The sequence below is a fragment of the Struthio camelus genome, chromosome 2 (genome assembly GCF_040807025.1).
Source record: "Struthio camelus isolate bStrCam1 chromosome 2, bStrCam1.hap1, whole genome shotgun sequence".
Lineage (NCBI taxonomy): Eukaryota > Metazoa > Chordata > Aves > Struthioniformes > Struthionidae > Struthio > Struthio camelus.
Genome location: NC_090943.1, coordinates 140,484,424 through 140,495,642, shown reverse-complemented (window position 1 = coordinate 140,495,642; position 11,219 = coordinate 140,484,424). Strand labels below are relative to the sequence as shown.

Here is an 11,219-nt window from a genome sequence, read left to right as displayed (position 1 = left end):
TGTTAACTGAAGATAATAGTATGCCTTGGCTTTGTAGCAATGCTATGAAAATAAATGCGTTAGTATTTTAGAAGCACTCAGCTTCTGTCAAAATAACCATCACAGAAAAAACACCAGTGAAATCTATAATTCTGTATTCAGAGCACCACTTGAAGAAAATAGAGTAGATAGGACATAATGTCAGACTGAGCAGGAGAAACAGCGGAAAACTTCTTATCAAAAAAGTATTTCTTATACCAGTGCAATGCATGAAACAGGGCTCTGAAACAAAACTTGTAAGTGACCACATACTCTAAATAATGTTGTAAAATAACACATGCACAAGTTAAAGTTTCACAGACCTGGTGTTCAGCTCCAGCTTCTGAGCATTTTGGCATTACTCCAGTATGCATGAATATTCATACAGATCGTAGGAGAACCATTTATGACTGTCCTCTTGCCAAATCTAATGCCTAAATCATGGGCAGCTTAAAGCCGAAACAGCTTTTTGACAAAGTTATAACCCTGACAAAGTTATAAGAACATTAAAATGGGATCTCACAACAGAAAGAGAATGACAAATATAATAAATGGCAACGTTACTAGCTTTGTTTAATGTCACAATGCTATTATTACAAATGCTTATCCTCATGAGCCAGCAGGAAGTGCTTCACACCACTCTCTGGGAAGAATCTTTCCTTCTTTCAGAAACTAATCTGACAATTCATTAGAGTGACCAGTGTATTTATGGTGAAAAAAAAAAGGGTAGTAGAGAATTTTACTGCCCACAAATATAGAAAGCCTCAAAATGGAAATTCATTATTAAGACAGGAAACAGGACACTGATATGATGACCTAATAGTTCAGTTAGATTTAGCTACCTGAAACAAGGAACTGCATCAATAGGTAAGGGCATACACACTGTCCTTTACTGAAATAAAGTATCTTTAAATTTTTCTGTTTTTATAGTGCTTTTTTTTTTTTAATATATCATGAGGTGAACATGAGCTAACTGATCCTACGGCTCTGTAGCAACCCAGCTGCAAACTATTCTCTATGCCAATCTTGCAGTTTTGACAAAGGTAAGCCTCCAAGTTTTGCTCAGGAAAGAGTGCCAAAGTTGTCAAGATTCTGACAGTGGGTCAATGGAAAGGGCCAGGAAAAACAGACATGCTGTAAGCTCATCTGGCATGATGGCTGTTACTAGTTTTATTTTACAGGGAAAGCTTCCCTGCAGTGTGCTTTATGTCCTGACAAAAGTGTTAGGGGCTATCATGAACTATGTCCTTATCATTTGGGATCGGGCATGCTGCTCAAGCGATCAAATACGTCCCAGTAACATGATATCACACACCTCACTCTGCAGTGTTCTTACCCACACTTCTGCTATGAAAAAATAGTGATAAAATACTTCCTAGTGGTGCATAAGCAATGCAAATAGCTAAAATTGCTACTTATTCTGTTGACAGTTCTGAAAAGTGAGGTAACACATTGCAGGTCGAGTTTTGCCATGAGATAAGACTATATAGCTTTAGAGAGCTCTGGCTTTATCTGTATGGGAAGAAAAACTCATTCAGTGGTCTAGTCGGGACTTCCTTAAACTAGCTTCATCAAGAAGTTGAAGATTATCACAGACCTCACTCATTACAGCGGCAGTGGGACACGTTCCTTTGACTTCGCTTTCTCTGGCATATATGCATAGCGATGTGCCTATTCACAAGCAAAACAAAAATCGTTATTGCAACAAGATGCACTCCTGCTGCTTCTCCCTCTTTCCCCCAGCGGCGAAAATAACTAATGCGTTGGCTTCTACTCCAGAAGTGCTAAATGCGCTCCAGGAAAGCGCTTAGGGATTAAAACCGTGGGAGAAGTGGAGGGCGCCCAGGGGCACGCGTGAGCCCCTCCCGCGCAAATCCCCGGGCGGTGGCTGTTGCCGGCGCTTGCCGGCGCCTGTGCGGGCGCGGGAGATGCGCCAGCGGCAGCCGGCGAGCGCGGGGTCGTCCCGGGACAGCCGAGCCGGGCCCAGCCGGGGCCAGCCGGGTCGGGCCGGGCCGCGGTCAGCGCGGCGGGGGCTGGCACCGCCCCCGGGGCGGGCCGCCCGCGGCGGCGCCCTATATAGGGGCAGCCCGCGGACCTGGTGGCACTGGCAGTGGGGGGCACCGGTGGCAGCGCGGGTCCTGTCGCTTCCCCACGGTCGGGTTTCGCCTCCTGCAAGCTCGAGGCAGGTGAGCGGGCTGGAGCCGGCGCCGGGTGCGCTGGGGGTTGCGGGCTGCTCTCGCTCTGCCGCGGCCCGGGGCAGCGGCTTTGGGCGGCTGGAGCAGCCTTGACGGAGTGCGCTCTCCCGCAGGCTCTTCTCGGCCAGCTGCGCTTTGCCCCGGCCGAGCCCGCCGCAATGGCATCGGTGCCCTCCGCCGGCTGCCTCTTGGCCAAGAACCAGTACTACAGAAGTAAGTACTCGGCGGGAGGGAGGCTGAGTCGCTGTGCGCAGCATGTCTAAGCTATTCACTTATGGCAAGGTTAAGAAAGTGCTCGAGTGACTTCTGAACGAGTTGGAGGCAGGAGGGGGTTTTTAGCTTGTTTTTTTTTTTTTTCTCCTTAGTCTAATCTTAAAGGCTCTTTTTTCACTATATCAAAGAGCTTCAGTGTCGAAGGCTTCTGGTTCTTCATCTAACTTTTCCTCTTTTGAACAGACCAGTAGGAATGTGTCATACCTTTTTTATTATAAAGCATTGAATCTGCAAAGTCTTGGCTTTTAGTGGTACTTCATGCTTGTTTTGCAGATGTAGACAGAGCATGTAATCAGCTCAGCTTTTTTTCTTAGTTTATGAAATGGTCAGTGGTTTGAGAATAAATCTGCTGTTTTAAGAACCTTTGGCAAAGCCTGTTACTCCATAGTGAAAATGCAATACTTTTAGTTGTACCATTATGGAAAGTATTCAGCCATAAAACAACCTCATTTCTATAATCTAGACTTCTCTTTTGATAGCAACATGTACCTGCTAATGAGTTTCACTGGTGTCAGTGAAGACAAGCAGATTCCATCTCAGCAGATTCCTGAGTGAAGAATAAGTACACTGAGAGATCAACTTATACAAGTTTTTATATAAGCAACTGCAGTAAAATAGTGTTTAAATACTGAAATAATTTGTAGTCAAGCAAAACTATTGTCAGGTATGCTGTTTCCTCTGAGGTAGCAGCAGGTGTGAAAATCCTTGGCATGGAATTAGTGTATTTTTCCGAAGCATTTTTTTCATTGTTTGTTTCTTCATGAACAGCACGGCAGAACTCAGAATGCGGTGTTTCTTCCAGTTCCTCCTGCTGTTCTGATCCAGTGAATGTTACACACCAGGACAAAGCACTTCATGGTATTGCAAGATTCAGATGACTTTTTTCTAAAAAAAGCCATTTTGTTATTCAGTCAGTATCTGACAGTGAGTTTTTTCCTTTGGCAGGGTTACCCGAATTACTTGATAAATGTTGGTGGATAAAAAGCTTTTTCCACTGTGAACCATCTCAACCAACTGTTGCCAGAAAAACACTGTCGGCAAGCAGGTAAGTCAGGACTCACTTACAATGATGGGAATGACTTACTCATGCCATTCTCTTTCCTCTAAAAAGTATTTAACAAGTTTAACTTACTAACCCAATTTGGGGTTGTAGTACTATTTAATGATTTAAATCAAAAGGTACTGCAAGAGTCTAGCTGCAGAAGTTTCCATTGCTTGCTTCTTAGTAAATGAAGTCTTAGGAGTTCATTTAAGTAGGAGCTTAAGACCATTATTTGTAGTAACAAATATTTAATCCTCTGCAGGTCCATTTTATTTCATGCTAAAGTTAACATTAATATTTAGGTAGATAAGTACACTTGAGAAAATATGATAATTCTACTTATGATATTTATTTATGTATATCTCTTTCAGTACCAACAGCTGAATGACTGCAAACTGACTTTGGTCACTACATACAGACTACTTTTTCAAGAGGCTTGGGATCTTCTGGATGTCTGGGCTCAGGTGTTTGAGGAACACATCTCCCCTTTAAGAGGGAGAAAAGTATATTTTCAAAGGAGTTGTCAGTACCTTACATTATAATGCTTAATGGACATGCCCATGGCTTACCTTGTTCACTATGGAATTGCTATAATTTGAAATGCCTCTAACAGAAGTTACCTGAATAAAATATCCTAATGACCTACTTGGATTATTAGAAAAAATATCAGTAAAAAGATACTGTAGATTTAGGAGAAATATGTGTATGGAATGACCTTGCAATAGATGATACTGTTCCATAATTTTTAGCTTTAAGATACAGCTCTACAGATGTTTACACTGATGTAAACAAGATTCAAATACAGTGGCCCTAGTCTGGACTCTGTGGTACATGCTTTCACCAGGTAGCTGTGTTCCAGTTACAGGCAATGAAGTTCACAAAAAGGCCTGTGCATAGCTTGGCTTTTAAAAAGCCCCATTATACAAAGAAACAGTAATCAGTTTGGTCTTTGTTCCAGCTAGGTATGGATCTTAACCTTAAATACAAAGTTACAATTTTCATTCACATCTGTGTGTTAGTATTTGAGGACAGAATTGAAGAAATCGCCAAGAAATCAATCCTAATGGACACTGTCCTCCAAGCAGAAGAGTAACTTTAATCACAGTTGACATCCATTACCTCTGTTTTACTACTTAGACTACTCTTACCTGCTTTGCTGAAGCTTAGAGCTACTTGTTCTCAAATGACTAATCCTATCAGTACTCACTACTGTCTGTCAGCTTAGTTTTATCAGGTGGTAAAGCTGGCAAATGTTCAGCTCAGTAATCACATTAATGTTATTAACCAAATTCACCTCTGTCATGATTATCTCTTGAAAAATACCTTAACACAGATTCATTTGGTCTTTAACACTGCACAGCAGTACTGCACAGCAGTACATCGCAGCTGCATCATAGCTTTGTTTATGGTATGATTGAAATGCATTAGAGTAAAAGAAAATAACAAATACTTAACTGGATGACTCTTTTCCTGTGTTCTTCTCTAAGCAACTTGATGAGGTGCTGTCACTAAATATATTTGATCCTTTGTTTATCACTGGAATAAGTAACAATAACAAACCTTACATGTATATGTAACTCTCTGTTACAGATTAATTGTCAGTTATGCAGAGAACTCTAGAAAGCACAGCAAGTGAATGCCTCAAAGTTTAGTCTTGTTAGAGATGAATGTATGGCACAAACAGAAGAGAACACAATTCTAGAAAGATGCACTGTTTCAGGAATCTAAATTGCCATATCTCTTTACCTTATTGTTATTGTACAGTTTGATCTTTGTCCTTTCTAAGTATATAGAATGAACTATTTTTATACTAAGTTCTTTTTATATTAATAAAGACTTAATTGGTATTTAATCTGATCTTTTTGGTCTTTAATACAGAGTAGTACTTGGTGTTGCTTGTGATCTCCGGAGCAGAAAAATTCAGAATTTCTGCAGAATACTTAAGGGAGGTGCAGTCTTCCTTTAGTCACTTTAAAACTTGGCTTCGATGAAAAGGAGAGATAGGACTTAAACAAGGGCAAGAGGGGGAACAACAGCTTTCTTTAACATAATTGCAAATGAAGTATTAAGGCAGGGGGAGGAAGAATCTAACTACTAATTTCAGAAGTAACCGTGGCTCTTCCTAAAGGTACTTGAAGCCATAGGTAAAAATGCTGTAGCCCTTTTTCAGAGGAATATGATTCAGAAACGGGGTGAAAAGTGTAGTGACAAGCTGCCATATTGCTCTCTAAGCCTATGCTGATTCTGCCTTAATCTGGTCAGGAAGCTGGCTGCAAAACAGGTTTTAAATGCTGATAAGCTGTAAAGGCCCATGGGGGGGAGGGAAAATACAAAACCCCTTTTTCTTTTTTCCTCTGTTTGCTTGGGGGGGGGGGTGAGAGGGAAAGGGGTGGAAGAGGAAAAAGGAGGGGTCTAAATGTCATTTGAATTCATATACTCAGGCTCTATAAACATGTGGCTTATGGGGAACCTGGTATAATGACATTATGGTGAGGGAAAACTCACTTCTAGAATGCTTTCTCCAAATCATCCATATGAACTTTATGTTGTGATCAGTTCAGCCTGGGATAGGGGCCAGTTTTGCTCATGGTTCCTCTTGTTAGTTGTTCAAGACGTAGTTTCCCCACAATTGATCAACTGTCTTAAATATGATCTAATGTCACTATGACAAACTTCCAAGAGGATATGGGTAAATGGTATGTTACAGTGCTTGCTATAAAAGGGTTGGTGCCTTGTTACAGTAAGATAATAAGTCAGTGTCAAAGTGTTGAACTAAATGTCAATTTAAAGTAATTTTGGGGGAAACAATTTAATATCTTAAAGAGAAAGCAGCAGAGGAATATAAAAGGGAAGCAGACCTCATATAGCTTAAATGCAGCTTACAATAAGAAAAACAGGAAAAAAAATTAATATCTATTTGGGTAAGGGAAGTATAACTGCTTGTTCAAAGATTAATTGTAATGGAAAATCCTGTTAGGATAGCTATAGGGAGAGATTTGTTTTGGTGGAGTTAAGTTGCTCATCAAAAAAGTATTAGAAACATGACTTGTGTCAGCATGTAGTTAATAAGGCAGATCCTACTCTTGTGACAGAGTTGGGCAGGGATTGCTTGGAAAAGATTTTTTATCAAATGATATATCAAATCAGTCAAATAATTTATGGCAATGATATTCAATAATGGGATTCTATTTCTTTCCCACAAGCAAACTCAAGGCAGAGTCTACTGGTCCTGGCAATATCCCATTTTAGGAGTTAAAGGACAGATCTTGTTATACCATTCATTTCAGTAGGAGAAGGAAGAAATCATCCTATTGAGCACACTTAGAGGAATCCATTACCCTGAAGTAATTTTTCTGTGAAGGAGCACCCTTATGTTTATAGTAATTCTATCTTTTAAAGTAAAGTTCCTGGTGTTTTGAGTAATAAATTGGTACAAGGTCCTCAGTTCATATCCACATTCAAAACTACCTCCTAGAGAAAGAAATCTTCCCAGACTTTTTACTGAAAGGATGCTTTTTCTTGTAAATTATATTGCCATCTTAAATATAGCACTTGGTTCTTTACTGCCACAATATAACTCTTCTAATATGACTAAGAAATTTTGTATTAAAATAGTCTGAAAATTTGAACTCTGGTAGGACAAAATGTAAAAGAGTGTATACTAGAACAACAACCCTACAAATTCTGCTTTCTGATGTCAAAGTAGCTAAAATTTGAAAAAATACAAAAAAGTTGCATTTTCTTCCCCAAGAATCTTCTTGCCTATATGTGAGCTAAGCAGAATTTCTGATAGTATCATATTTAATACTATGTCACACTACATATTGTCTACGAGAAAGTAAGGATTACCTGGAAGGACTGCAGCTATTGCTAAGAAGTAAAAATTTTTTTTTTTTGGTTTACTAACCTTTTCTGTATAAGGTATAATGATAAATGAACCCATTTAAGAAACATATTTTCAATAAAGGAATGAAGAGCAAATCGAAAAGCAAATCAAACTCCAACTGAGTTGTCAGGAATAAGTAATTTTTTTCCATGCAGTGGTTAAGACTTCTATGAATAATTTACTTTAGCTTTCATTTGTAATTTCCTTGGAAGAGTCGTTTCTGTTCCTGATATTACAACAGCGGGATATTTTAAAGTATATGCAAAACCCTCTGTCTTTTTTTCGTGATGTTAACTAATCATGAATTATTTCTTCATGAAAAAAGGATGTCTGCTACAGTCACTTTTCTAGTCTTCTACAAATGAAAACCCAAGTAGGCTAGTTTCAGCTATTTGTTCTAGGATTAACACTGTTTGCAAAACATTTCTCAGATTATTGTGTTTGCAGCTGGTGACGGAAAATTTTGATTATGTTCGGTGTCCTGGCTGACTCTTCCATGATGGAAGGATTTTGTCAGATTTCTCTAGTTATGCGCTCCATCATTTGCCATTTTAAGCTGTTCTAGCAGTAGTAGATGTAAAATATATCGCACATAATCACTGCAGGTCTCTGTACCAGAAAAAGGCTGTCACTAACAGGAAGCAGAATCCGATCAGTGTATTGGGAAGAAGTTGAGAAAAAAAAAAAAGGTTTTTTTCCCCTCTCACTCCTGCCCCCATCTGTCTCAGATACTGTGGAAAAAGGAAATCACTGTTTCCCAGCCTTACGGTAAAAGACAAAATTCAGCTCCTATGCTCAATGGTATGTTCAGAGACACTCTGTTAGCTTTTTCTCAAAAGTAGAATTATAAATGTGCCTGTAGTCACAATGACAGGACAAGATTTGTAGAGAGAGATATATTTTTGATATGATCAACTCATAACAGACAGAATATGGGTTTGTACACTCAAAAAGTTGTTGCTTTTCTTAGCTGTGACAGACACTACATCTCCTTAAAACTTTGTCTTCTTTGGCTTTAATAGAATTTATTTTCAGCTATACTCATAAAACACAACCCATGACCTCACCTTACTTGTTTAGCTGAGGAGGCAGTATTGCGTGCAGGATAAAACTGCTTTGTCAGTTTGTAGCGCGCACTGAGGTACAGCCTCTACCATAACAGAAGAGGCCTGACTGAGCTGGTTGGACTTCAGACCCACTACTGGGATCATGAAGGCTGAGGCCAGGAAGTCCAGGAGAACTCCATCAGTATATCTTGTTTAAAAGAGATTGTTTAGCTTTTTTTCCCCCTCTTTTTGCAAAGTGAAAACCCATCTAATTCTGACCTTAAAATACGCAGTGACAGAGAGCTGTAAGACACCTTGGTAAATATTTTCTACTGTTGGTTAGCCTCACCTTTAAAGATATTCCCCATTATTCTCCTTGAACAGCAGTTCAGGCGTTGGTCAAGAATGCATGACTCAACAACCAAACAAGTTTTAAAGTGCAGATCCACCTCCTCTTCTAGGCTCTTGAAAGTGGCTTTAGAAGAGGTTGTATCATTTTGTTTAATCCCCAGCTATATCTGCTCCAGGGTATTTCAGCACAATAGGAGTGGATCAATAGATGGATGCAGTCAGAAATAAGCTTTTTGCTTCTGTGGGTGAAAGCTAAAAGCTAGGCTTTTTGAGTATGCTTCCCCCTCTGCAGTTTACTTATTTCAGATGGCTGAGGGTATACAAACTATTGCTAAAGGTGACCTAAATTAGGGGGAAAAAGTTTATGATACAGTATTATGATGATATAAAAGTGTAGGCCAGTTTGAAACCCTGTACCCTAACCACTTGCTTGAACTCAATTCACCTGAAAACAGAACCTGATAAATAGATTCCTAAATATTAAGAATCTTAAAGAGCCCTACCCATTGCAACTACTCGCATGAAATAGCACACATATTCAAAAGTTTTTTTCTAATTTCACTTTAAAATAATTTTCAATCTCATCTTTAATGACACGTATTGTGCAACTTGTGTGTAGTTCTGTTATATTATATATAGAAAGAGTATTATCTCCATCTCACAGGTAATCCTCTATAAGAAAATTTTGCAACCTACATTAGGTGCATATAATTAATCTATTTTAGATGTAGTCTATCTTTTCTTAAAACCTCTAAATTGCAAGTTTTGCTGTCTCATAGTAGTGGAGAAGTGAAAGGATAATGCTAGGAGTACAATACACAATGAAGCAAGTTCCTTTGGATAGGTATTTTCCTATTATAACTAGGCTAATTTAATGCTATCATGACTCCTGTTCAGATCCACATTACATTTAAGTTCAAGTGACATTGCTTCTGAATCATGCCAACAGCACATGTTAGTAGCTAGACAACTTCTCCATGATAGTCACAGATTGAGTGAAGTGTTGAATGTAACAAGCAAGGTAAACATAAGTTATATATGGTAATCCCTTTGTATTCTGTCACAGTAAAATGCCTGTCCACAAAATATATGCTCTATTAAAAAAAAAAAAACTGTTCTCATTATGTGCTTTCCAGAAATATATTTTTCTATGTGAAGCATTAGTTGCTTTGTATTTCTTTCTAGTTTCATTGCAAAAGAAAAACAAACTGAAATGCATTAAGGAAACAGGTTGTAATTTTCACTACTCATTTTTCCTGGTTGTCACAATTATTGTCCTACATTAATCTTCTGTCATTGTTGGTTAATGTATTTGGTGGGGCAGTTATTTGTTCTTTGTTTATCTATTGCTCTACTGTGAATGTAACAGGAGTGTTATCTGGAAGGGACAGCTTTGTGGTGTAAACATTATTTTTTAAACACCTAGACTCGATTAAAACAGAGCTCCAGTGACAAAGAGGGTCACCTCAGACCTTCTGAGATGAATGTGTGTTGACTGTAACTCTCTCATGTACGGACTGTTTTTTATTCTGTATTTTTACAACATAACATCGGACATTAATTTTGAAAGATATCAACTACTAAGCATTATAATATCGTATGAGGCATTTCTGATGAATTCTTAAAATGGATGTCCTTTCTCTGTGGACATTAAAGAAGCCACAGCATTTATTATATATTTTAAAAGAAGAGTTACCACGAGAAAGGACTACAATCTACTGGCCAAAGCTTTCATCAGCTGAGAACACGACTACTTCTATACAGTATCAGTCATATCCTCTGTGTACTTATCTTGCTCACATTCACAGCATTTATTTCATCCTCCAAACAGAAAAATCATTTCAAGTTTATTTAAACTGAAGGCAATTCTTCTTCAATGTCACCTAACCCTGAAATAAACTGAGATCAATAGTGCCTTTCATAAAAAATTAATGTAAATTCTTTGATGGTATATTTGAAGACAAACATTAAAAAGGTCACAAAATGAACGGCTATGGTAAGTCATTCCCTCTGACCTAAGATCCTAATTCCCAATATATATGTACATATCTATGTATCAGTATGGCTCAAAGTCACAAAGATTAAGCGAATTCTTTTTTCCCCCCTATTTTTCATACGGTCAGCTGCTTTACTTGGGCTTCCAAGCACTCTTCATAGGCAGACTCAGTTGTGAGACAAAAAGCTTTTGTAAATGCTCACTTGTTCTCTCTCCCCTTCCCCAGTTGCTCTCTGCACTAATTAAAAAAAAAAAATTCACCTTTCTGTGGCTGCCCACAGATGGTCACATGGTATTACCCTCATGCTGGATTAAATCATTTTTTTAAGTTCCTCTTTTTTGGTTTGTGTTTTGTCTCTTCACATCCCATCTTCCTTCGCAAAAGAATTCCATCACCGCAGAAAGGGCACCC

General features: G+C 38.7%; 1 protein-coding gene across 2 annotated transcripts; it reads left to right on the top strand.

Annotated features, from left to right (window-relative positions):
* Nucleotides 1-2,041: 2,041 nt before the first annotated feature.
* On the top strand, nt 2,042-5,380 carry PPDPFL (pancreatic progenitor cell differentiation and proliferation factor like). Of its 2 annotated transcripts, none has more exons than XM_068932749.1 (5): nt 2,042-2,200; nt 2,327-2,426; nt 3,255-3,344; nt 3,432-3,531; nt 3,900-5,380. In XM_068932749.1, exons 2-5 carry the CDS (start codon nt 2,372-2,374, stop codon nt 3,910-3,912), a joined length of 258 nt encoding a protein of 85 aa, XP_068788850.1. In that variant the 5' UTR covers nt 2,042-2,200; nt 2,327-2,371; the 3' UTR covers nt 3,913-5,380. The 2 variants fall into 2 exon arrangements, with proteins under 2 accessions (XP_068788850.1, XP_009681397.1); XM_009683102.2 differs by having other exon boundaries at nt 2,045-2,204.
* Nucleotides 5,381-11,219: the final 5,839 nt, after the last annotated feature.